This window comes from Podarcis bocagei, assembly GCF_964188305.1.
Source record: "Podarcis bocagei genome assembly, chromosome: 4".
Lineage (NCBI taxonomy): Eukaryota > Metazoa > Chordata > Lepidosauria > Squamata > Lacertidae > Podarcis > Podarcis bocagei.
Window position 1 is genome coordinate 44,177,258 of NC_138128.1, and position 27,336 is coordinate 44,204,593.

A 27,336-nucleotide genomic window follows, 5' to 3' on the forward strand; every position below is an offset into this window, starting at 1 on the left:
AGCTCCACTCTCTTTGTGACACACCCCTGGGATGTGCCCTTTGCTGCGTCTCCCGGTAACCCCACAAAATGAGAACGGTGGACTTTGATTTTCTTGGGGAGATCTGGTGGGAAGGGTCACTGCTACCTTGAAGCACCTCCCACATCACATTTCCTGCTCTCCATTCCTTCAGGTACAATGGTCCCAACCTGGTGCTGAAGTATGACAAGATACGGGGCCGGCTGGTGAACCTTGCAGTGGATGAACGTAGCTCCCCATATTATGCACTGCGGGATCGCCAAGGCAATGCGATTGGTGTGACAGCATGCGACATTGATGGGGACGGGCGGGAGGAGATCTACTTCCTCAACACCAATAACGCCTTCTCCGGTGAGTGCGAAAGCTGTTCCTTCCTGACATTTGCCTGCTGGCAACCCAATTAGCATATCCAGCTTCTCCTGTGCCCTATGAACTTTCTTGTCCTTGATATCTATCCATCAAGACCCACCTGCCTCTCAAGAATCACCTTGATCAGTCTAACATCTTTTACTAAGTTCTTGCACCTACCCATTGTCTGCCATGAGCCATCTCCATTCATCTCTGCTGTGATGCACCCATCCCATAACACCCATTAAACACATGGTACCCACCCATCAGTCCACATTCACTCACTGATGATGAAAACATGATGTTTTCTTCACAAACGATCCTATCATTAACAGGTCCTGACATTTATCCTGCAAACAGCAGGCTGAAAAGGGAATGGGAGTGATCCACAGAGGGGCATGTGGCTGTGGTGGTGATGGACAGTGGTCACTCTCCTTTCTTGGCTGATGTCCTGGCAGTGCAGGCTCCCTTCCTTCACACCGTTGGCTTTGGGGCTCTTCACCTGCCAGCCCCGAGCCACTGACTCCAGTTCCCTGACCTTCACTGGCCACCAGGGTGGGATGTTTCAAGGCTGGAGTTAATTTCCCAGCTGAGTGATTTTGTCGATTCTCTGGCAGCAGCGGGTGGCGGGGGGGGGGGGGGAGGGAGTGGGGGAGGAGAGACTTGGCTGCTGACTCAGGGCTTTGCCACATCTCTAGTTGCCAGCAGGGACTGCAGCTCCAGGAGCCCTGGGATCTCTGAGGGACAGGCAAGTATCTTGCTGGGCAAGGAGACATCCTTTGAGACAGCATTGGGATTACGCAAGGGAGAAAGTAGTGAAACCCCAAAGCATATTCTTTCCCACCCCCACCGGCAATGCTGCAACCTAATGGTAGAGGGTCTAATATTTTCTTCTCTGGGAAGGTGGTTCCCTAATTCCTAGACTGCTGCTAAGAGACCCTTTGCTGCTTTAGGAGCAGAGATGGTGTTCGGCATGCTTTTGCAATGCCTAGGTGTGACCAGCCTCAAAATACGCACTGTTGGTTCTGTCCCAAGGCCAAGCCCCTTCCTCGGGGCTACTTAGGAATTGCACCCAAGTCAACAGATGCTTTGCTTGGATGGTTTCACATGTTCGAATCCTGGAAATATGTTGCTTGATCAGATCTGGCAGCCTGTGGCTTGCTCTATGGCAGTGGTGGCCAAACTTGGCCCTCCAGCTGTTTTGGGACTACAATTCCCATCATCCCTGACCACTGGTCCTGTTAGCCAGGGATGATGGGAGTTGTAGTCCCAAAACAGCTGGAGGGCCAAGTTTGGCCACCACTGCTCTATGGGTCCATGCTGGAACTACGCCATTTCTAGTCGGAATATATCTGGAAAAGATAAATGCCCACCCACCACCACCGCTTTTCCTTTGTCCAAAGCACTGCTTGGGGTCTCCGGAAATCTGCCTAGAAAAGTGACCACTTCCCCATCGCATCCTTCCCGAGTTGGGCTGGGCCCCTCACCTGCAGCATCGACCTGCTCTTGGCTCCACTTATCAGTCTTCCTGACACACCTAATTACTGCTTTGCAGCTGCCAAAGGCTCCCTAAATCAGCCATTCACATTACTCCTGGCATCAGGGCCCGGCCAGTGCCTGCCATTGATTTTCCCCTTTCCCTTTATGATGAACATGGCTCCGCGCTGCTCTGGCACATTTTACCTTAATGAGTTTATTCTTTTGGGCCTCCCTTACCAGCCCTTAAGCTTTGCTGGGGTTGCTGCATTCATTGTCGCGCAGTCCTGATCACAACCCTGCAGTACCAGAGAGCAATTAGGCATTGGGCGAGGCCGGCAGAGTAGGGGGAGCCCCAAAAGGCGGATGATCAGGAAGAGGCATCTATGGGCAGAGGGAATGCGATCCAAATGGGACAGCCGCAAGGGTTCAATCTAGATCATGATTCGGGGGGTGCATTCATCACTTGCAAAGATCTGCATCTATGGGTGTCACACTTGCAAAGTGTAATGCTGCAGTTCAGAGCCAGGCTTGCAGCAAGTCTCTGCACACCAAACCTGCAGTTGCTGGAGGCTTAGGGTGCCTCCAGACTGTCATTATTTTGCAAGAGCAATTCAATTTAGATTTGTGTAATTCAAATGGATTAAAGCACTCTGCTGCCCTAGCTCAACAAACCCACTTGCAGGGGACTTTTTATGGTTTGGAAAGTGACAGCAAAATGCACTAAAGAGTGTGGCATGAAGAAATGATTAATGGGAAGACATGTAAACACCCCAGAAGCAAATCAGGATGTTCATTGGGTCCTTCCAGATGTCTCTTCTCTTGAATATTCATCATTATTTGTGCTCATGATGGTGTCAGGACAGTTTTATAGGATCCCACTTTCAAGCCTGTTCATCCCTGAAAAGGTTTCAGGAAAAACATACGGCTTTGTTTGCAATAGGTGCGTGTTCTGTAGTTCAGTGCTGAAAACCTGCAACTTTTCATATCACAGAAGTTCGGGGTCAGTGGGTGTTTATCTAGTTTTTGTTGCACTAAGCATAAGTTCCCCTTCCGATGGTGATGATGTGCTCCATGGGCATCACAGAACAACTCATAAAGTAGTAGATTTGAGGGTGGTGTAAACCCTCCACTAATGCACAATTATTGCATCAGTGACATTTTGCAGAATATACCCACAAAAAGCACCAGTCTGAAGGGACCCGTTGTCATATAACCTCCCCATAAACAAATCAGAACGAATGCATAGTCTAACCAGGCAAGATTTGTGCAAGCAAATCAGGATGAATGCTGAACAAACAGATCGTCTGGAGCATCAATTAGAGAGGGCCCGTAGCATAATTACACGGTTAGGGCTCCAGAGAAAGTCATGCACAACCCAGACTGATTTCCTGTCTTGGGAGAGAAGGAGAGAAAGGGAGAGCTGATTCAGCACCTGGCCAGGAGACCCTGAAACGTCTTGATACCTTATCTCTCTTTCCCAGGTGTAGCTACCTATACAGACAAACTGTTCAAGTTTCGGAACGGGCGCTGGGAGGACATCTTGAGTGATGAGGTGAACCGGGGTGTGGCAAGCTGGTTTGCTGGGCGCTCCGTGGCCTGCGTGGACAGGACGGTGAGTGTGTGGAACAGGTTGGGGTGGGTTGGCTTGAGGCTGTGATTTCAGGGCTGTGGGTCAGGCCCATGGGGGTGGGGCCAGCTGGGAGCCGAAGATGCACCAGTGCAGTTGTTTGGAGGAGGGGAGGACATGGGCTTAGAGGGGCCTGCTCTCCACCCAACTTCTCAAGGCCGAGCTCTGCCTCCCCCTCCGCCTCCCTCACAACTGTCAGGACTCCCATCAGGGACTGCCATGCCAGGCGGGTGCCGTGCTGCTGATAAACACAGCCTGTCTAGGTGATTTATGCCCCTGTCACCTGCGCTTTCTTCTCCCTCTGCCTTGCGTGGCTTATTTTCAAACGATTATTGCTAAATCAGGGTGCCATGAGGGAAACAATGGGGGGGGGGACAGGGAGTGGTTGGAAGAGATGTCTGAGGCAAAACAGGGGAGCGTGAAGGATGGCACCCCCCTGTTTGGGAGCCCATGGCTGGACTACGCTGCTTCTGCTCAGGTGCCTGCGACTGGCTTTACCTTTATAGACTCATCCCTGTCAGGGCCCTGGGTGTGGCACCCTTTGCGTCCATCCTCGTGCTGGGAAGAGAGGGGTCCAATCCAGTGAAGACTCAGGCCTCTCACCTGCCCCCACGTCCCTTCCTACAGGGCTCTGGTCGCTACTCCATCTACATAGCTAACTATGCCAGTATGAGAGTTGGGCCCCATGCCCTCATCGAGATGGACACAGCTGCCAGCGACCTGGAGAATGGCATTGTGGCACTGAATGATGTGGCGGCAGATGCCGGAGTCAACAAATTCACAGGTATGAGGGCAGAGGATTGTCTCCCAAGAGCTAGCCCAGCATAAGGGGAAAGGCTGTAGCTCAATGGTAGAGATTCTGCTTTGCATGCAGAAAGTTCTAGATTCAGCCCCCAGCATCTTCAGGAAGGGAAAAGAGTTTCCTGTCTGAACTCAGTTGGTAGAGCATGAGACTCTTAATCTCAGAGTTGTAGGTTTGAACCCAGTGTTGGGCAAAAGATTCCTGCACTGCAGGGGGTTTAACTAGATGACCCTTGTGGTCCCTTCCAACTATACCATTCTATGATTCTATGACTCTAAATACTGAGCTAGATAGGGCTGTGGTTTGGCCCAGTATAAAGTAGCTTCCTATGTTCCTATACGTGGCTGGGCATTACGAAGAGTGACAGAGCTCCTCTAGCAACTGCCACATCCGTCCACCATTTTGTTTTCCCACAATGCCTCAGATGTTCTATTGCTGGAAAATCACACAGATCCCAGCTATTAGGAAAACTAAAATAGTAGTCGAAAGCCAAGTTTGGCCAACTAAGCCCAAGCCTCCAGTATAGGGAGGTGTCAGGTCCTGGCTGGATGGTGAAGTGTGGTGGAAGACACCAGCTGGGAAACATCTTTCCCCCCCCCTCCCCATTGGAAATCCCAGAGAGGGAAGGATCAGAGCCAGGACATTGGTGGTGGGACACTGAGGTGAGATCAGAGGGGGGAAATTGGGCGGAGATGCTAGATACTGAAGGGACAACAGGGTTTAGTGAGCAGGAGGAACCTGTGACAGGCAGCAGTTCAGACTCTGAGGCTGAAGCAGAGGAGGGTGGTCAAGAGACTACTGAAGCATCCTGGGAGTTTCCCTCCCCAGCTGCGATAAGCTCCCATCCCTCCCTACTCCCCAAGAACACGCAGGATAATAAGGAGGGCAGAACAGAGACCAGAGGTGCCCAGACACAGTTTGAGGCTGCCTAGGAAATATCCGGGAGAGGAGGAGCCTTAGGAGGGGTGGATGGCAGACACCTTCAGTCCTGGCAATTGGGAAGTGTTGCTGAGCTATATGCCATTTTTGTCTTGCTCTTAGTCTCTATGGCAGTGAACTGCCACTGACTATTTTTGTAATAATTGTGGTGGTGACCATCGCTGGTGAAGACTGAACCCCAACATTCAAGTGAAGTTCAATAATTGTGAAAAGAGGTGTAAGGGAGCAGGAGAGCGAACCAAGAAGTGGATGGCTTGATGATTTTGAAACATCTCAACCGGAACCTGTCCCACTTGTAATGCCCATATTGCGCTAACTTCTGGTTTTCACTGTTCCTCTTCCCAGGGGGTCGGGGCTTGGCTGTGGGGCCCATCCTGAGTGAAGCAGCCTCCGACATATTTTGCGACAACGAGAACGGAGCCAACTTCCTCTTCAAGAACCAGGGTGACGGTACCTTCATAGACGTAGCGCCCTCTGCTGGTGAGTGAGTGGCAAGGGTGAGGGTGTCATCGGAAGCCATTAGCTGTGGGGCAGAACTCACCAGAGCAGCTGCTTGGCCCTCTTTCATCCTGGTGGGGTCCTGCCATTTCCTTGTCCCTCTCCTTGCCTGCTGGTGTGTGTGTGATGATGAGTGCCTGAGGGCTCAGCCACCACCAGTAATTGAGCGTCCGGCTGATCACTGGAGTTTAACGAGGTGTCAGGGTGGCATCCATCACTGTGGTGCTGCTGATGACACCTATTCCCTTTAGAAACACTCCTTCCTTGTCAGCAAGAGAATAGGAGTAGGGGGACCTGCGGGGAGAGGCGGGAAGGATGGGTAAGGTGTCCATGGGAATCTGCAGAGGTCCTCTGGCCCCTGCCTGTGGACTGCCTGCTCCACCAGCCATCCTCTGCCCCCTGTAGCCTGCCCCCCACTGTCCCATCCTCTGCTGTCCCTTGACAGGCTGAATTTGAGCCACTTGGGGCAAGAGCTGCCTGATAACCTCTGAGCTGCTCAACCTCTGAGCCCGGCATCAGCAGAAGGGAAGGTTCAGTTGAGTCCACAGCGTCCTTTTGCCTTCAGGGCACTCTCAGCCCTGCTGACTTCCTCTGCCGCCTTCCACAGGCCTGGATGACCCCTACCAGCATGGTCGCGGCGTGGCGCTGGCCGACTTCAACCGCGATGGCAAAGTGGACCTGATCTACGGTAACTGGAATGGACCTCACCGGCTCTACCTGCAGATGAGCGCAGGTGGGCGCTTCCGAGTAAGTGTCACGTGGAAGAGGGAGGTCCCCAAATGGTGAAAGGCCTGGGCTGTGAGCAGGGAAGTGGTGGGATCAGGGAGGGAGAGTCCAGTCCAGTCCTTGAAGTGCCTAAGAAAGAGTGGAACAGAGAAGCCTTACTCAGGCATTCAGTGAACGCTTGGTGTTGGGGAAAGATACAGTGTGTGTGTGGGGGGGTGTTTTTGTGCAAGGCCATGTGGGCCAGCCACACTCCTAGCTCCCCCTCCCCCCCAGCTCCACAAACACTTGCCAGCTTTCGTGCATTGACTCCTGAAGTTCTGGAGGAGGATTCTTTGTGTGTTCAGCTGGATGCGCTTAGGATCAGGAACGTTGTGCAATTGAGAGTTCCCAGTTGCGGGCACACTTCCAAGTGCGCTCAGCTGAATATGCGAACCCTTCCCCTCAGACCTTCCTGCTCAATGTGCGAAGGCTGGGCTGGAGCAGGCAGGGATCCCCACTGCCACCCCCACTCTGCGCTCCCTCTGTGCTTTATTTCCCCCCCCCCCGCCCGCATTCTGGAAAGCCAGAGCAGAACTGCAGATCACCAAGGAGACTGCTGCCTTTGCCCCCAGCTGGGCCGCCAGATGTTCCTTGTTTTTAAAGGGTTGCCTCGTCTTTTAGACCCGCGGCTCCGCACCGTTGCTTATTCCTGCCATGTCGACCAGGCAGCCTTTTCCTCTCCTTGGTTCCTTCCCCAGCTGCTGCCTTGCAGGAGACTGCAGTCTCTGCGCTGCGCCCAGCTCCTCCAGCTCTCCTCCCCTCCCCACTCCACGGCTCCCCTGTATTCTGGCCCTTCCAGCCACAATGCCTCCTGACCCCTCCCCTCCTTAGACCTGAGCTTCCTCTTGGCCCTGCTCCAGCCCAAGCCCTGCCCCACTAACCCCCGTCCTTCCCCCAGGACATTGCCACGCCCAAACTGTCCATGCCATCACCCGTCCGCACCGTCATCGCTGCTGACTTTGACAATGACCAGGAGTTGGAGGTCTTCTTCAACAACATCGCCTATCGCGGCTCATCCGCCAACCGCCTCTTCCGGTGGGTGAGAGCCACGTGGCCACCAGAGGCTGGGGCAGTGGGCTCCCCATCTTACCAGGCTCCCGGGCACTGCAGGGAGGGCGACCCCCGCACCAGAGTCTGTGGTGAACCTGCTGCGTCCTTAGGAAGTCCTGCATGCAGAACTTGAGAATATGGGGCGAGGGAGGGGGGGAGGGCTGGATTCTGCATCCAGAATCTAGCGCCTTTTAGTTCCCCCACTGCTGTGACCCACAGGAGGGCGTGTCCTATCCTGCTCTGCCCTCCCTCCGGTCAGCTGACAGAGCTGTGACTGAGCTCCTTCCTACACCGCTACTAATACAGCAGTTCTGTTCCGCCTAGACCACATCCCTGGAGGTTCTGGCTTTCACTAATTAGCACTTATGCACGGTTCCCATTAATTGTAGGCAATCAATGGCTCGTTAAACAGAGCCGCTTACATTTCTCAGGCTAATAAAGTGATAGCAGCAGCATGTGGCAAATCTGGGCAGTCCGTGCGGAAACCTGTTGCTATGCGAGTGGGCAGGGCCCCTTTCTGGGAAGATAAGGATTTGGCAAGAGAGTGTGTGAGCAAAGGGTGGTGCCCACTCAGGAGTAGTGGTAGTAGGCTTGACTCCCATGACGGGCCCTTTTGTGGGAGGGAAGTGCATCTTCTCTGCACTGGCACACTCCCCTTCTGCCACAGGGTGGTCCGCCGAGAGCATGCTGACCCAGCCATCGAGGAACTGAACCCTGGTGATGCCGTGGAACCCGAGGGGCGTGGCACAGGTGGGTCTCCACAATGTCTCTTGAGGAAAATGATCAGGTGGCTTCGCTTAGAAGGAGTGGGCTTAGTGAACAGAGGGCTTACTCTAACCACCAGACGGCCTGGGGTGGGGGCTTGTTCCAAAATTTGCATTTATACTCCACCCTGCATATAAATAAGGTAAAGGGACCCCTGACCATTAGGTCCAGTCACGGACGACTCTGGGGTTGCGGCGCTCATCTCGCTTTATTGGCCAAGGGAGCTGGCGTACAGCTTCCTGGTCATGTGGCCAGCATGACTAAGCCGCTTCTGGCGAAACCAGAGCAGCGCACAGAAATGCCGTTTACCTTTCCGCCGGAGCGGTACCTATTTATCTACTTGCATTTCGTGCTTTTGAACTGCTAGGTTGGCAGGAGCAGGGACCAAACAACGGGCGCTCATCCCGTCACGGGGATTCGAACTGCCGACCTTCTGATCTGCAAGCCCTAGGCTCTGTGGTTTAACCCACAGCGCCACCCGCGTCCCCTGCATATAAATACCCAGGCACAAAACAACGACATCTAAACAATCAAAAATAAAGCAGAATAAATATCTAAGACCAGCATAGCAGGCAACTGCAAGAACAGATAATCTGCTTCAAGCCCAGCATAACCATTACATACATATCACCAAAGTGACTGGCAGGCAAACAAACAGGTGGGCTTTAGCTTGGTGCTGGAATGACAGCAGAGTTGGTGCCAGGTGCAACTGTTGAGAAAAAGTGTTCCAAAGTTGCGGTGTCACCACAGTGAAGATTCTCTCTCATACCGCCACTCAACCTATTTCCCCTAGTGGTGAACCCTCCTTGCCTCTTCTGCCAGGAAGAATCCAGAGGTCTGATTGGCCGGCTTTTGGCTTCACCATTAGCAGTTCCTTTAAAAGTCATACACTTCTTGTGTCCCAAAAAACTTACATCAACATCTGAAGAAGGGATCATCAGCAGGGGGATGGATGCAGGGAGCATCTCCTCACTGCAGAGACAGCAGGCACGCAAAAGAGACAGGAGAGGATTGGCAGAGCTGGGGGCTTTGGTGCCACATGAAAAGATCAGAACTTTATGATTTGGTGGGTGGAGGGGAGAGAGACAAAATATCCTCTTGCCCCAACTCCAAGAGTTGGCACATGCTTGACCAACTCTTAGAGCAAAGCATGAAAGCAAAGTATTATTATTATTATTATTATTATTATTATTATTATTATTTTCAGCACTTTTTGCAAAACATCCCTAAGTGACCTTCAAAATATTAAAATACAAAACAACTTACCAAACAGTAAGAATTTATACCATATCATAACCCATAAAAATAATTAAAGTGTGCCTCCATCAAGAAGATGCAAGATGACTCCTACCCCACTAAAGGGTGAAACCAAGCCAGGCCAGAATCTTACTTCACGACAATTAAATTAAGATCCAGGGGTTGGCTGTGTGGAATTCCCACCCACCACCAAGACGCTGAAATCTTGAGTAACATTCACAGAAATGATGTCGCCATTTACAAAGCATTTGGCTCCAGGAACTGAAACAGTTTCTGGGGTGAACAGGCACACGGATGGTCAGTGTCAGTGGAGGCAATTTGGGTGGAATCATGGGGCAGAGATGTAAGAAGTCCTATTCCTTGACTCTCCTGCTGGATCTTATTCCAGCCATGCTTGTGGAAGGTGAATATGGTCCTATGGATGCTAAACAAGACCTTTGCTTATGGACGTTGTGTCATTCCAGGGGGGGCAGTGGTGGATTTTGATGGCGATGGGAGGCTGGACCTGATCCTGTCACATGGAGAGTCCATGGCCCAGCCGCTTTCAGTCTTCAAGGTCAACGAGGTGGGTGCTGAGAGGTGCTCCTCACAATGCGCTCAGATCCCAGCCCACATCTGAGCAGGCATGGTCCACTCCTTCCTCCCTTTCGTGCCTGCTCATTCCTTGGCTGAGTCTGTCTGTCCATCTCCACAGGGCGCTGGCAACAACTGGCTGCGAGTGATCCCACGTACGCGCTTTGGGGCATTTGCTCGCGGTGCCAAGGTGGTGCTCTTCACACGTCAGAGTGGTGCCCATCTGCGTATCATTGACGGAGGGTCTGGGTACTTGTGCGAGATGGAGCCCGTTGCCCATTTCGGCTTGGGTGAGTGTGGAGGAGTTGGAAGCAGGGCTTGGAGCCTGAGTGGGGGGTGTGCCCTCCCAGGTCTCTTCTCGTCCTGTCCATCTTCACGGCCATCCCAATGATGCTTCTGAGCTTCCTGTATCCCATCTGCCGCTCATCCCTGATAATACCTGCCCTGCGTTACCAGAACACATTGCAAGCTATGCAGACATTTGTTTCTGTCCTTCCTCTACAAAACTCCCTTTAGTCTGAAACCTCTGCCTCTAGGCATAATACCCCATCTTTGAGTCTGCTAATGTTGCTGAAAAACAGTGTAGATTTGGTGAAACCTACCTATCCCCAGTGTGCAGCCAGTGTGGTGTAGTGGTTAAGAGCGGTAGTCTTGTAATCTGGTGAACTGGGTTCGCGTCTCCGCTCCTCCACATGCAGCTGCTGGGTGACCCTGGGCTAGTCACACTCCTCTGAAGTCTCTCAGCCCCACTCACCTCACAGAGTGTTTGTTGTGGGGGAGGAAGGGAAAGGAGAATGTTAGCCGCTTTGAGACTCCTTCGGGTAGTGATAAAGCGGGATATCAAATCCAAACTCCTCCTCCTCCTCCTCTTCTTTCAAAACATTTGGAAAGTCTGCTTCCTGTCCTCATTTAAAAAGCCAGTGGCAGGAGCTTGCTGTCCTAAAAAGCAGAGCGGACGTGCATTGCAGCGAGGCCCCTGCCTGCCCCCTCCAGCTGTTCCTGCAGAGGGGACGGCATGCCTCCACACCTCATTACTCCTCCATAGCCCCGAGGTGGCCCAGCTTAGTGGGGCCTGGCCGGGTTAGACCACGCTGTGAGTTGAGAAGCCAAGTGGCACGGGAAGTCAGAGGGCCCGTGCCCCACAATGCCCCACATCCCTGCTCACAGCTGGCCTTGTGCCCAAGAGCCATGCTAGCGTTGGCTGAGAGTGCTTGATGGAAGGACATGACCCTCATCACACCCCAAGTTCTTTCATCTCTGCAGGAAGAAATGGTTGAAAGGGGGGAGAGGGAAAGGAAAGCACAGACCACCGCATGAGAGGAAGATGCTTCTCCAGAGCAATTCAGGTCCCTGGGTGGGCTGCAGGGTTTTTTTGTTTATCTCTCCTGGGCTCAACCCTTCCTTGCTTTTCTTCCCTGTAGGACAGGATGAGCCTAGCAGCCTGGAGGTGACGTGGCCAGATGGCCGGGTGATCAGCCGTTCGATAGCAAGCAGCGAGATCAATTCCGTGCTGGAGATCCCCTATCCCCGGGACACTCCAGGATCACCCCTTACCATTCTGCCTCTGGAGGTGAGCCCTGCCTTTGCCAGCCATGCGCATGTTACTTAGAATGGATCCCTCCTCAATTTCACCCTTTCCTCTTTGAAACATTTTTCCGTTTTCTCATCTCACTGAGAAAAAGGGCCATGCAAAATCCTGTTGGAGGCTCTGTGCTGACAGAGGTATTATTTTTGTCCCCTTAGAAAGGCAAATTGCAAACCTAAGCTGTGTTTCCTGCATAAGGCATGTCAAGAATCCTCGTAATAAGGACTCCCTCCAATAACAAATTCAGTGCCCCCTTGTTGAAAGAAACGGACATCAAAAGAGCCACTGAGGGTGTCTCAGCAGGCAAAGGGGAATCCTGAGCTTCGCAGAAGTGCAAATAAATAAATCTAAAAATAAAATATCAAAAGAGGGCAATTCACTGTCTCTTAAAAGAAAGTGAAGGCTGAGTGTGTTCACTGGTCCCTAAGATTTGCGGTTCGCAGAGTGTCATATAAAAAAACCAAACAGAAAATGGGAGAGAGTGACTTGCTTTAGCTGTTTATGACTTATAGCATACGGAAAGAAGATGCACTGCAATATTTTTTGTACAGGCCTCTTCTCCCTTCTTAAGAGTGAACTGTGGTGGTTGAGTGCCTGTCAAGTAAAATGGGGCCACCCAAAATTAAGACAGTGACTTCCAAGTAGTTGGAGGGGGCACTAGATTTGCAGAAGAAGTTACATTTGGGGTTTGAAAGAAAAGGACAAGCTCACAGGCTACTATTGGTCAAGGTTTTCTCTCTCTTTCAAATGTCATTTTCTTTTAATGGACAAACTTGGTGTTTCCTTGCCCAGTTAGGCAACAGCCTTCCCAGGAGGGTGTCCACTTTCACATACACCCCCCCCCCAAAAGAGGACACAAGTTGGCATAAAATTTGCAAATGTCAAGTTATACATATAGATGCAAACTGAAAAACAATTACTATCATTTAAACAGAAATACAGGTGGGAAGACTGGCCAGGTAACCTGTGTATCTGCTCTGGCTGCTGTTTAGATGCTAGCTACAGGTTCAGGGCCCCTGCTCACTTCCCCTTCTTAAAGTGCCTTATTTTTAAACTGGACTTGGACCAACCAGACCGTCGATTAGAGGACTCCTTGAGGCTGATCAGCTGGCCTAATTTCCTACTCCTGTGTTATGGGGTGGCATACAAATGCCACTAATAACACCAGTTATTTGAGTCTGTTCCCTTTGAGTGGTCTGTTTTGGAGCTCCCTGATTTGTGGCAGCAACAGTTCAAGTGATCAGGGAGGCTGTAAACCAGCCGAAGGGGCCTTGGTGTGCTAGACAGATAATAACTGAAATGACGTTTCTACAAAATGTGCTTCCGTCAGCTCAGTGAATTTCAACACTAGAGTTGCAGCGGAAGGAGGCACAGAATGGCTAGACAGTCCGTGCCAAAAAGTTCTGCAACACGACTTCTTCAGCTCTGGCTGCAGCAGGAATTGCTGGAGTTATTCCTGGTGAAGTGGTCCAGAGCAGACTTTGTCTTTCCCCTGATCTGCTTCCTCTGCTGCCATCTGTCAAGTTGACCAATAAAGGCTGCTGAAGTTTGCAGAGAGAACCTGAATATTCACTTGCTTTGACGAAAGGTCTGGGTATGAATTTGTACACCATCATCAGATAGTTGGACCAGTCATGTTCAGGTGGATGGGCAGCCAGACAAGGGCAAGCTATGTAGGTTAGATAACCTCTCTGTTTGGTGGATGCTGAGTTGTGAATTCTCCGTGTTCAATGGCAAATTTACTAGATGTTAAGAGGACCTGCATCTACACCATGGAAATGAACATGACCTGCTCCTGCCCATCCTCCCAAAGAAGCCCACTACCCAGAAATCTGACGTGGGTCCTTTACTGTGCATTACAGGAAATCACTTGCAAAGGATGCCCCATTTTCTTTTTTAGAGGAAGTGGCTCTGAATATGAACCCATTTGTACATATGGATTTCTCCCTTCCATTGAAGTGAAGTGGAAAGGCCACATGTCCAACGGGTTCCATATGTGAATCACAAAGTCTGGGTTTGGGTAGTCTGGCTGTAGCATTACTCCCACTGCTACACAGAAATGTTATAAATACTGGAGAGATGTGGAGTTGCAGCAAAATATGTCATCCCCTTCGTCACAGATCTTAAGAAGTCTAGAACAGCATGCAACCGACCCTTTCCTTCTTTGCTGCCCAGATTGCAGGACAGTGAATTTGCCCATTGCAAAACACTTGGAGGTGAAGAAATAGGCGCACAAGGCAATTGAGACCTTGGGGAATGATTGGGGAACTCATCTCATCTCCTGCCAGCTGTGAAAGCCCAGCCTAGGTTCCCCTGCTGTTTTAAAGTGTTGAGCAGAAACTTTCTGTATACCTTTGAGAACTGAGATGATAACAAAAAGAGACTTAAGGGCTGAGAGCTACCACATTAGCTGCTATATGGTCTGAGGCAGCCACACAAACCCCCCGATTTCCTGGAAATAGCATCTTGGAGGAGGCAAGGTAGAGAGGGAGCCGAGGCTGGGAGGCAATTAGGCAGCACACGGATAACACATTTCTCTCTTTCCCCCGCAGTGTGGCCAAGGCTTCTCTCAGCATGAGAACGGGCGATGTGTTGGTGAGTCACCTGCAAGGGCCAGCTCAGTGAATGGTGCTCGGGTGCAATTTCCTCTACCCACAACTGGGCTTAATGGGGCACGAGGCGGGCTCTTTGTGGCAGCCGTCCACAGCCGCACAGCGGTAGTCTCTGGGGATAAAGGAACAGCCCAACCGTGGTGTTTAGAGGCTGTTGTTAGATTCTGTCCTGTCCTGGGCCTCCGTCACACTCTCTTTCTCTCTCTTTACCCCCCTCCCTTCCTCCCCCCGCCCTCTGCCCCCTTTCTCAGATATGGATGAGTGTGCAGAATTCCCCTTTGTCTGCCCCAGGGGCAGGCCCATCTGCATCAACACATATGGCGGGTACCGTTGCCGCAGCAACAAGCGCTGCAATCGCGGCTTTGAGCCCAACGAGGACGGCACAGCTTGTGTTGGTGAGTGATGGCTTTGGCAGAGCAGAGGGAGGGAGAAAGAGAGGCACTCCCCACAGGGGCTGAGCCCTCCCTTGAAGCCACCCAAGCGGTGAAAAGTTTACCCGAGGCTGGGTTTTCTTTATTTCATAATCCCAAGAAGGGAAGGAGCAAGGGAAAGCAGTGAAGCCAGTGAGGTCCTGAGCTTGGAATCACAATCTCTGTACGTTGACCAGTGAGAAGATGGCATGGGGTGGGGTGGGGTGGGGGACACTGTAGCGCCTGCTTTGTATGCCATGTTAGGATGCCTGAGCAAAGGAGGAGAAGCAGTAAAGTATACCTTCGGGCCAAATATGACATCTGGCATCAGGCATGGGTCTGGAAAAGCGTAATAGTTGCCGAACAGCTGCAAAGCAGTGGGCAAAGAGTGCAATTTGCAGAGATGTGTGGAAATGGGTGCTTAGTTCCCCCCCCCCACACACACACCTGTTGCTTTCCTCTGTATGTTCAATGGTAGGTAGGGTTACCAGGCCCTTGTCAGGCAACAAACATTTGGTTCAGCCCCTGAAGACCTTCCTCTTTGCCAACTGCCACTAACTCTTGCCTTGTCTTTGTCTTTCTCTTTCCTTCTCTCTGTCTCTCTTTCTGTTTCCCTCTCTGTGCAGCTCAAGTGGCCTTTTTTGGTGGATACCCTTCCTCAGGGAGCTGGCTGGGCCCCATCTTGCCCTCTGCCCCTCTTCTTCCACTTTGCCTCGGACTCTGCTTTCACTCCTATGCACTTTAAGCCTTGCCAATAAAGGACAAAAAGCAGCCTTTATAGATGGAAGTGGCTTCCCCTGTACTCCTCCCCTCCAGTCTCTCTCATCCAGTCTTCTCATGGTGGTCCCTGGGAACATGGACTGAGGTGGGGGCAGCCATCTTTGCAAAGGGCACTGCGCAGCCCGGCGGACGACACTCTCTCACTAGTGTCACACCCCTTGCATGTTTTCTGAGAAAACAAGACAGGGCGGAGGCCCCACCAATGCTTTGTCTCCTCAGAGTGGCTGCCATCTTCCTAGGAGCTTGCCTTTAACCAAGATGGCTGCTCCCGCTGGTAGTTGCTTGCTTGGTTAAAACTGATAACAGTTACCCTGTGCCTGCTGGTTTGGCCTGTGACATGATTGCTTCCCTTCCCTCCTCCTCCTCCTCCTGCTCCCCCAGCCCGACTGGACCGGGATTCACCTTGACCTTGTCTTACCAGTGTGTGTCTGAAGTTTGAACCCACCCGGTCTCTCAGCTCACTCCACCCAATAAACTCTGCACTGTCTATAAGCACCTGCTTGCAGCTATGCTTGGGGTATGGGTGGGAATGCGGGGCCACATCTTATATTCAGAAGATAGGCCAAGAATGAGGTGGTGCCAACCTAGGCCAAGAATGGGGTGGTGCCAAGCTGTGTGCCAGTTTCCTTTTGTGAGAGACATGTGTGAACCTTCAGGGAGGTGGGTAGCCATAACAGCCGCAGGGTGAATGACTGCAGGCATTTGCACGGGACTTTGGCTACACACAAGGAGGCTTCAACTTGTAAGACAACTGCATGTTGACTATTTGCCTCCCAGCCAAGGCCATGCCATTCTGCTATTTAGTAGCTCAGTTGTTTGAGCTGTGGTGACTTCTTCCCTATGCAAACAGCTCGACCAAAATCTTTAAGCCCTTGCAATTTCTATCACGATTGCAAAATGTGTGGTCCTCCAGATGTTGTTGGAGTCCTACTGGCCCAATAGTCAGGGATGATGGGAGCTGTAATCCAACAACAACTGTTTTTTGTTAGATTATTCTAATGCATAACATGCACACAACAGAAGTGAGCAAAGCACTCCATACCAAAGATTATTACAAGGCAAAGGTAAGGGCGTCACATGGAAAACAGGTTTCCAGCATGGCCAATGCCTATTATACTATGAACACCATAACTGTGAAAGGGATATGCATGTTTGTAAATATGCAATGCATATGTAAATAAAATGAATAAAAATGGGCATTACCCAGGGTGTCTTGATTGGCCATGATTTCTCCTTTGTGTTGATGGCTGTGCATTTCCCATTCTCAAGTTATTGTGCTCCTGCCTTAGACACACTGAAAAACATGGTTGCTACAAAAAGCATTCAGTAAAGGAAGCCTAGAAGGCTCAGGCAAGCGATTTGTGCCACAAACCAGGAGGGGGAAAGGGGAAAGGCAGAAATCCGTGTAGGTACCAATCAACCTGACTTGGCAGAAGATACTTCACAAACCCTTGTGAGGGATCAAACCATTATCCTTGGACTACAAATCTGGATGAGCTTATGTTAAAATATATTGCAAGAACTAGAACCCCCAAAGTTCTTCATTGGTTCAGATTAAAATCCAGGCCAGAGAAGGACTAAAAATGTCCCGTGTTCCTGCCTCCCATCCATCACTGCCCCTTCATTTCCATGCTTTTGTTTGTTTGTGTGCTTCAGCAGTCAAAGGGAGAGGGCAGTTGGCATGCTGTGTGCCAGATGCGAGAAGCACTGGAAAATGTAACTCCAGTAATCTATGCCAATAGTTCTGGGAAACTACATTTCCCAGTACACCTTGGGTTTAACACAGAACCATAGCAGCATGCAGACAGTAAAGAGGGAAGGGGAGAAAGAGACCCCTCTCTGTTTTCCTGCTGTTGGAGGAGCAGCAAAGATACATGCAGAGGAACAAGGGGCTTGAGAGGGCATAGACAGGTGAATGGGTATGGGTTGCCATTGTGAGGGTTTGGATAAATTTATGGATCTTGTCATTTCCCTACCCAGCTCAATTCCAAACCTAACTTCAAAGTTCATTCATCACTACCAATGAGCGATATTTTTTGTTATTAAGGAGAGAAAAGAAACTCACACCTTTTGGGGAGGGTTAATTATTTCCTGACCACATTTGACTGTTCCTGAAACCTAAGATGATGCTTCTCATTCAACACCCTTCATAAGTTTATCTGGCTCTCTTTTGACTAATGACATTACTCTTCCTGCTTCTAGAGATACAGTTTCAGAATTTCATTCCATACATCTTTGTCTCATTTGCAGCCTAAATATGCTTCTTGCGGAGAGAACAGATCCCTTTGCTATTTTTGCTTGTAGAATCCTAGGACTGGAAGGGGTCTCGTAGGCTGTCTTCTAATGTGGGGAGCCTGTGGATTGCTCTCTGCTTAACTACAATTCCCATCATATCTAGCCATTGGCCATGGTTTCTGGGACTGATGGGAGCTGCAGTTTAGCAGAATCCCCACTCCTTACTTGATGCAGGAAATCTAAAATTACATCAAAATTACACCCAAAATCCCAACAGTCAGCCATTCAGCCTCTGCTTAGAACATGTCTAGGGAAGGAGGGCCCAATCCCCACTGGACATGATTAGTTCCATTGCCAAAGTTCTCTTAGCACTGAGAAGATTCTCCTAATGTTCAACCAAAATCTACCACCCAGTAATTTACGTCCATTAGGTCTACTTCTGTCCTCTGGAATGCAGAGCTTTTGTGGTTCTTCAGCTTTAACAATCCTCTCTCCAATATGATATAGAATCAAATCCAAGATATCATGACCTCTTGGGGCTCTCCTCTAGAGGATTCTGTTTCCTGAAGCCTTTATTTGTTTGCCTGAAGTCCTGTCACATCTCTGGCATTGTTGCCAGGACCCACATCTCCCTGATGGGAAATTCAGTTGGCCTTGCACTGCTGTGAAGCCTTTGTCCTCTTGAAAAGCAGAACTGCTTTTTCTCTGCAACCGTTTCACCTGTACAGAAGGAGCTGATCGATTTGGCCAGACTAAGCCACAGAACAACAAGCCTCAAAGTCTGGTGTCGCCAAGAGAAAGCACCATTGCTACAGCACATCATTTATTTGCTGCATTTCATGAGGGTCAGAACAGCTTCCCTTTTTTCCATGCACTTCATGTTGCATTTCTGCTGAGGACTCATTCAGTTGTGAGTCCACAGGGCAATTTTGCAGGAGGGTGTGTACATAACTAATGATTCTATCCCACCCTAGCCTCTTCCTATCCCTGACCTTCTCCATCACTGTTATCAGTGAAACTAACACAAGAAACGTAGTAAATAAGAGGCAGGGAGGAGGCAGGGCAGCAAGAGCTCCACATCATGGCTGATTAAAAAATCCCCCACCTGGTCTTCTGCACTAGGTATGGGTTTACCTGCCCTAAAGATCACATTTGAAATACATCTTGGGCAGGAAGCTAAAAAGGCTGGACGCAATTGTTCAGGGATAATTTGAATCTGGGAAATCTTTATTTACAGTGTGTGTAGAGAGTGGGAAGAATCACAGAATGGTAGAGTTGGAAGGAACCCAAGGGTCATCTAGCCCAACCCCCTGCAATGCAGGAATCTCAGCCAAAGCATCCATGACAGATGACTATCCAACCTCTGCTTTTAAAAACCTCCAAGGAAGGAGAGTCCACCACCTCCCGAGGGAGACTGTTCCACTGTCAAACAGCTCTGGCTGTCAGAAAGTTTTCTCCTTTCTTGTAACTTGAAGGCATTGGTTTGATGTGGGGCTCCAGATTCTGAACAGCTCATCTGGGTTCCAGTCCAGGTTGGAGACATCGGCCATTTGGTAGCCCATTAGGTGCCTTCCAGTTCCATGATCCTGTGCTTCCGGCCCCATTTTAAACCCTCAGAGGTCTTTGCTGGTGATTTATATGGCCATATTTCGTAGAAAGGTAAGTCCTCAGATATGTCTAAAATTGAGAGAGAGAATTGACATACCACTATGCTGCTGATGGAGAAGCAGAAATGCATGTAGATCCAATGATAGTTTGATTGGAAGCAGACCTCAGGGGATAAACAGTGGCAATACAATGTCCACATATATGCCGTGTGAGTCCCATGTTCACAAGTGTGTGCCTGAATGAACCAGAAATGTGAGTGAATGTTGGTGTGCCACACAAGGGTGCTGATAAGTGTTGGTCACGTCACACCGTATCATTCTTTGCCATGTGCTCAAATGTGTATTTGGGTTTTAATGTGCCTCCGTGAACTATGTGTCTGGATTGTGTGCCTTGCCTAGTTCTAGGGAACTGAACTCTTGAGAGGCTCTTGCTTTCCGTGCACCTGACCTAGCAGGGGCACTGAGATACCTATAGCTGGAGTAGGGGCTGGAATCCCGATCTGCCACATCACCCCCTTGCTCTGTTGCGAAAGTCACATACTCTGGGCACCTGGGCTGTGGTTCTATAGAGCTTCCATTGATCAATTAATATAAGGAGATGTGTCACTTGGCCAGATAAGTTCGAGAGCACAACCTGAAGGAGTGACCAAGCCTTTTCTTGCTTCTTTGCTGCATATCCAGATGGCAACAATCAGATAGGACACTGGTGCCCTCTGGAGGGGAAAAAGAAAGAATCAGCAGCCTATCATTGCAAGCTTCCCCACACCAGAGTACAGTAGTGGACGTGGGGAAACACTACTTTCCCATGCTAAGCACTGATGCCTGGATAGTCTCAGATCATCTCCTTGGAAATAGAGCACAGTTCATGCTCTTGATAAAACTGCTTCACTGTCCACTGGGTGCAAAATGGCTTTCCTCTGGATCTCTTTGGGGGCTTCACTTACCTGCTAAGTGGCTAAATATAGGGTGCCACCCGAGCCATCTGTCACAAAGGTTTGCTGCCCCAATGAGGTCTGCATAATTAGTTGCCATGGCCAGGTTTTCACACCCCCCCACACACACACCCCACCCAGCAATTTGGGGGTGGTGATGGTCATGGGAATTTGGGGCACTTTTTTACAAGGCTGACCCTGAGGGTATCAGGAATGGGAATCTAACCATGTTTTCCCCAGTGGTAATAGCTGTCTGAGAGATGCCCATGAGGTCTCCTCGTGAGATTGGAGACACGTGTGTGCACAGGAACACTTAACCACTGCTGCGCTCACTATGATCCTTCCTCTCTGCCCAGACATAAATGAGTGCACCTATGGTCTGCATAACTGCAGTCACGTCTGTGTCAACACACAGGGTGGGCATTCCTGCCAGTGCCACCCTGGCTTCAAGACTGATCCCCAAGATGCCAACAGGTGCCTGGGTAAGTTTTTAAATGGTCTTTAATTAATATTTTAATCCTTTTTGTAAACCACTGCAAGCTTTTATTACAAACAAGTAGTATATACATTGGGGGGGGGGTGTTTTAAAAAATAGTAGCCAATGTCTACTGAGCAGGCCAGCAGCTGTTGCTCCAAAAAGTCTGCAAGCAATGAGCCACACCCCCAGACCTTCCATGGTGGCAGGCATTGCCATAGCATGTCCTCTTCTAGGTCTCTCTGAGGTGTTTCATGACACAAAACTGTGGAAGAGCTGGGTCAACGACTACCTCTTGCAATAATAGGGAGTAGGGTAACCGGTTGCTGCAGGCATCATTTTTTCATTTTTTCAGCTGCAAGGAGCAGGCTCCAGGGAGCTGGTTTTCCTTGCTGCTGGGCACTCCGTTGAAATCCCCGCTGGCATCTGCTCCTCCCGCTGGGTGAAATATGTCTCTTCCTTCTGTTTTTCAGATGTAAATGAGTGCAGAGAAAGACCGGCCCCCTGTGATCACATCTGCCACAATGAGCCTGGCTCTTTCCACTGCCACTGCCAGCAAGGCTTCTCCTTGGGGGCAGACAGGCGGCGCTGTGTGAAGAGCTGATTCATTGGCAATGGTGTTCCGCTGTGGGCGCTGCCAGCTGAAGTGCATGCCCGGCATTAGTGGCTCATGCGATAGACAACGCCCAGCTTCTGTATGGCAAAAAGGACAACTTCTCTCCCCCGAGTTAGTGATTCCACTTCCTCCAGGCGAACCCACTAGGACCTGTTTGGAGAACCGAATCACCCTTTCCTTGCTTTTCTTTAATAATAATAATAAAGCTCTTTCCTGACTCTCGCAAATAACTTTGGGGTTTATTTGCCCAGATTTTGCCCAGGTATTGCAATGCAACAAAGTTCAGAGAGTCCTGCTGTGGAGTCATCTTTGTAAGCCTGAGGACCAGGCAAAGCATTCTTGAGTTCAGCCCAAAATGACTTCCTAGCTCAACACAATGTAACAAATGCTACCTAGGGCAGTGGTGGCGAACCTATGGCACGTGTGCCAGAGGGGACACTCAGAGGCCCCTCTGTGGGCATGTGTGCCGTCGCCCCAGCACAGAGCCGGCAGAAGGCGAGGGCAGCGTGTAGAGTCCTCAGCTCAAATGGGGCAGCTGAGCAGCCGCCTTCTCCTGCCCAGAGCCAGTGGGAGGTGCCGGGCAGGGCGCATCATGCGGGAGCCAACAGGGGAGGATGGTATCGCTGGTGAACCTCAAGAAGCCACTTTGTTCCAGTGCCAGGTAGCCAGGCAGGGTCGCCTCCACCCTGTCCTCATCGCCCCTCACCCAGCATCGGTGCTCCGGGCCCCACCGGGCTCGCCATGCCATGATCGCCTCCCACTTGCTGGCATACTGCTTCACTGAGCTCAACCACAGCCAAGTGCAGCGGGTGAGGGCGCGCCCAGGGCCACACCGGACACTCTGCATAGGGGCCGGTCGGGGCTGGGCGAGGGAGCAGGGAAAACACTGTTTTTAATAAAAGCTGCTCTGGTTGCTGCAGAAACAAGTATTTTATCCTCTATGAGTAGCTCATAGAGAAGACAAACCCAGTCTCATGGTGATGTCAAAACATATTAACTACACTTACCTTCATGAAGGCAAACAATGGTGCTGAGAATGGGTAATTGTTGGGTTAATGTACGGCAAAAAGATCTATATGCATCTTCTATTTCAATGCAAACACTGAGAGGGCTTGCCTGGACTTCACACAAATTCCCCAGATACAATGCAATATGGTAACCAGGTAGTTCTTTCTTCAGGGCTAAATAGGAGTTGGAGTAGTGACAGCTACTGCATATTATGCACCAGTTCAGGTTAAATTGCCATGTTGGCACTTTGCAATAAATAAGTTGGTTTTGGGTTGCAGTTTGGGCACTTGGTCTCTAAAAGGTTTGCCATTACTGACCTAGGGGTTTTGTGACAGGGCAGTCCTGCATAACACTGTTCAGGGTGTATGAGATGCCTTTCAGCAGTCAGAGCAGGTGGAATTTATCGAGGGACCGTTCAGACAAAATTCCTACGTGACACTGACCTTGTGACAGGCTACTTATCACAATGTCACCATCATTCGCCTGGGAGACCAAGCTCAAGAAAACGATCTCCACTTGTTTCCTGGAAAACCCATTTTTTAAAAGGTTGAGCTAGAAAGGAAATTGGCTCTTGAATGTTAGTGCTGTGCTTAAATCCCAGCTTTAAATGCTACAATCACATTACTGCTTATTTTATAATCAGGCAAGTAATGATGCTTGAGCAACACACAACCAGGAAAAAATCTTCTCTTTGGTGAGGAGTCTCTCCTTGTTACTGATGGGAGCCAGAACTTCCAAGTTCTTTCTGGGCAGCTCTGGCATATTTCCGTAGTGAACGAGTTAATCAATAGATAAGGCCAGAGGCAGGTGATTTGCAGGATCTACTGCAGAGCAATCTATATTTAAAAATGTCTGTTTGCTTAAATATGGATATGTTTATACAAATGCAGACAAGCCGAATGATCGCAAATGGAAAGGAAAGGCACAACTTCTTGCTACAACACCCAGTCAGCGGTGGGTAGTTTATATAAGACGTTTTGATGTTCACATCATCTCGTATGTGGAACAATTCCTTGGGTATTAAAAAAAAACACCTTTGTGCACTTTGTGACAGGTGAGTCTCTGGGGTGAATCCTTCAGGGAGTTATTATTGGGTAAACAAGCATCAGTTGCTGGGGAAGAGTCAGGGCCCTGGTTTGCAGCAGTGAATGGCAATGTTCCAAGCAGCCTAACAGTCTTCTTCGTTTCCCACAATACCCTGCAGTGATGCTACACCAGTAATGCCATAGGAAAGTGGAATGGTGGTTGCTTAAGAGGGTGGTGGGTGCATTTTATTTCTTCTAAGTGGAGCCCAGAACAGATGTCAGCAGTGGGCCCTGGGGCCCTGGAAGATGCCCAAAGGTGGTGAGCGCTGACACCAACCCTGCAGGGACCAATAGCCCATTTTGGCTACTTGCCTGGTTTTGACCAGCTTCAGGCTGCCTGTCATTTTTACCAGCCCACTTAATCTCATCCCGCTACATCTCCCATGTTCATTTGGTTGATTGCCACTGTATGCAGATTAAGAATCCAGCAGACCATGATATCAATGTCCCCCCCCCCTTATCTTTCACCACCATGCAGCCCAGCTGCATGATTTATCACACCAGCAGTAACTAGGGGGATTGCGGTAGGAGCGGACAGAGGCTGGATAAGATGCGGGTGCTGAGCCCTGATGTGGGTGTGGTAGTGGAATAGTCCCTAAAACTCCTGCGCCCCCCCCCCCCCCGGGGGTGGCTCATCATGAACACAGCTGAGAAACAAATGGGAAACAGAGACCCCTGTTCACTAGCCTTCACTAGCACAGAAACACAAGTGTACATCAGTCAAAGCTTTTATTGGACAGGCCCCTGATGGAGTGGGTTATGAAAGCACGAGGGGTGTAGGACTCCCTACCTTCTGACTACCATGGGGCTCCTGTGTCCCCAGGTCAATGACAGTCAGAGGTGGCCTGCAGGGAGACAGGTTTGTCATTAGCTGCAACTGAGATGATTTTACCTTAGAAAGAGTGAAAACTGATAAGAATAATGTAATTATCTCAATTTATAGCTGATCTAGTATGTTGGTATCAGAATCACTTCTGTCATTTCTCAGTCTTCCAGGCTTCCACCACAATTTTCCTACTAATTGCAGATGTTGGCTCTGTGAGATATATATATGGAACTGATTGTCAAGAGGCTTAAGGCTGGCAGTGAATCATCATGGAAGGTTAAGATAGCATTGCTAGATCTCCAGACCCCTATGCAGAAACTGTCACGGTGTCTGGAATGTTCAGTGATTATCGCACAAATAATTTGTGTTTGCTAATAGCAAAATCCATAATCCAGTTAAGCTCAAACACTTGGATCTAAACTGCTTTTAGTCACCATATGAAATCTATGCCAGCCAACTGAGCTGAGGAGGTCTATGGAATAGGCAGCCTGGTCCACACCTCAGATAAGATTCAAGATGCTAATACTGTTTCAGAGATGTCACATGATCTTACATCTCTAATTTAGCATTTTACAATCATCCTGAACATCAAATCCTGCACTATGTTTACAAAATGACAGGGCCATTTGTTATCTTATGTCAGCCCAAGCTTCCCAACTCATCTGTCACACACACACCCCTTTGACATGCTTTGCTGGAGGGTGTAATGTATATTCAGAAAGGTTTGGATTACATCATAGTCACATAGTGCATCAAAATTAGACTCTGTGGTGCCACATTCATTCCTTTCCCCATATGACTCCCATAATTCCCTGCTTCTTCCACAAACAACTCTGCAGCTAACACACACAGAGGCCAGCAATTGAGGGAAGTGATGGTTCCCAGGCCTGCCCACCTCTTATTGTGTTGAATTCCCAGGCAATGGACCTTCATACCCACCTAATATCTGCCATCTTCTTCACTGTAGAATATTCCTCATCTAGGCATGCTTTGGACTGCAGAATACTTTCCCCCAGCTGATGGCACTAAACACCACAGCATTAGCTCTGAAGACCTATGGGGAGGGGGAATAAAAAGACAGAAGCTAAAGCCTCAAAGAATCAAGGACCATGGAGTTGGAAGGGACCCTGAGGGTTCAACCCCCTGCAATACAGGAATATCTACTAAGGCATCCATGACAGATGACCACCCAACATCTGCTTAAAAGCCTGCAAGGAAGGAGAGTCTATCACTTTCCAGAGAGTCCATTCCACCCATAAAGACAGAGTCCAGCAGAAACTCCTGGCTAAGTTAGCAGGACTATACACAACCCCTTTGAGGCACCTGCCTGTGTTTGGTCACTTCCTTCAGATTCATACAAGCAACACCACATGCTATTTTTTAACACAAGCACACTCCAATGAGCTGTTACTGAATGGCACTCCTTACCCTAGACTCCAGCCTCTGGTGCATGTGGAACTGCTCCATCAGCCTGGTCCCCAGGTACATTGGTAGCTGCAGAAGAGCAGATCAGGCTATTGGGCTATCTAAATCAGGTTTGGTCTTTCTAGGACAGGGGTGTCTAACTCAAATTCATCGGGGGCCGCATCAGCAGTTTGGTCACCCTCAAAGGGCCGGTTGTATCTGTAGGACTTACAGTACAGGAGAGAAGGGTTCAGGCAGCCGTTGGATCTGTCACATCACAGGATGGCATGCGCTCAATATAACAACAAGTGGAGGTTTCCTGAATGCATGTAAAGTGGAAGTTTCCTGTGTAGAACGGCCGGCGCCGCTAGAGGGCAGACGTTCTCTGGCTTGTAGGCTGCCGCGCATGCGCTGAAAAGGTGGCTTTCTTGTGTCAAAAAAAAAAGCGAGAATAAAAGGTGAAGGCTGGCGGCCGGCGGCGGCTACACGGGCCACATGACGAGGTCTGGCGGGCCGGATTCGGCCCGCGGGCCTTGTGTTTGACACCTGTGTTCTAGGAGATAGAAAAGGATGATGCCTTCTGTGGAAGTTGATGGGAAATAAGGAAATAAAGCTGATGTGGAAGATAGGTAAAAGAAGGCGATAGCAAGCGCAGCTCTCACTGACACAAGAGTGAATAAAACTAAAGAGTATCCATCTCCCAGAGGCAAAGGGTCTTGACCTTTCCGGCAGCTCATTTGTGTGATCTTCAGATGGATGGAAGAGATTCATAGGATGGATTCACACTTCCTTATATATCATTTGATAGTTCATCACTCACTGATATTACTTCATGGCTCTCAGATAAATGTGTGAAAAATATTGTGCCCAGGGTTATATTAGGTAGTTTGAATGTTCTGTCTTGCTGTGGTTGATCTGTGAAAGTCATCACCTGATGTTACGTTCATCAAGGGATGAGTGGGCCTTTAATAGAACCACATTTTAAAAACACAACACAAAATAGTTATCCAATCATACTGTTCTAAACACAAACACAGCCTGTCATAGTTTATACAGTTGATATGGATTTACAGCATTTATTGTGCAGTGTTTATTGCTGTGTTGGTCCTACAGAAACAGAGGCACAGAATCAATAAGACCTTTTACTGGACCAACAACCAGTGTCATGATGAATCACTGATCAAACAGTAAAGGATATTGTTGCACCATATTCCAAGGATCATAGAATTGTAGAGTTGAAAGGGACCACAAGAGACACATAGTCCAATCACCTGCAATGCAGGAATCTTGTGCCCAACACGGGGATTGAACCCAAGACTCTGGGATCAAGAGTCTCTATTCTATTATGCCTTCTAATTGTTTGTGTAAACATGGTCCAACATGGTGGAAAAGAGAGTCATCTATAGATTGGGCATTCAAAAGTAGAAATCTGTCGTTCTACATTATTGCTATTACTGCTATTTAAAATAATGTAAGGTTTTCCATGGAGACAATCCATGGCTATGGCAAGGACTTGGTGTACTGAATAAATAAATATTTTTAGTGCCAATGCCAAAATCTGCAATCTATATAAATTATGCAAGTTGGGGGAATGTGTACACTTCTCTTATTTTGCATAATTCATTCTTCAATTATTTATA

The 27,336-nt window shown here is 49.4% G+C and overlaps 1 protein-coding gene across 3 annotated transcripts in view; it reads left to right on the top strand.

Moving 5' to 3' along the window:
- CRTAC1 (cartilage acidic protein 1) overlaps positions 1-21,603 on the top strand; it is a 37,253-nt gene extending 15,650 nt beyond the window's left edge. For 2 of the 3 annotated variants that reach the window (XM_081191987.1, XM_081191986.1), the window contains exons 3-16: positions 173-369; positions 3,327-3,457; positions 4,100-4,256; positions 5,559-5,693; positions 6,319-6,458; positions 7,375-7,511; positions 8,194-8,276; positions 10,013-10,113; positions 10,243-10,411; positions 11,543-11,691; positions 14,259-14,301; positions 14,570-14,713; positions 20,639-20,764; positions 21,231-21,603. In XM_081191987.1, coding sequence (XP_081048113.1) covers positions 173-369; positions 3,327-3,457; positions 4,100-4,256; positions 5,559-5,693; positions 6,319-6,458; positions 7,375-7,511; positions 8,194-8,276; positions 10,013-10,113; positions 10,243-10,411; positions 11,543-11,691; positions 14,259-14,301; positions 14,570-14,713; positions 20,639-20,764; positions 21,231-21,361 — 1,843 coding nt within the window. In that variant the 3' untranslated portion in view covers positions 21,362-21,603. Of the gene's footprint in view, positions 1-172; positions 370-3,326; positions 3,458-4,099; positions 4,257-5,558; positions 5,694-6,318; positions 6,459-7,374; positions 7,512-8,193; positions 8,277-10,012; positions 10,114-10,242; positions 10,412-11,542; positions 11,692-14,258; positions 14,302-14,569; positions 14,714-15,354; positions 15,516-20,638; positions 20,765-21,230 lie in introns of those variants that run through there. The other variant, XM_081191988.1, reaches the window with a different exon arrangement.
- The last annotated feature ends 5,733 nt before the right edge of the window (positions 21,604-27,336 follow it).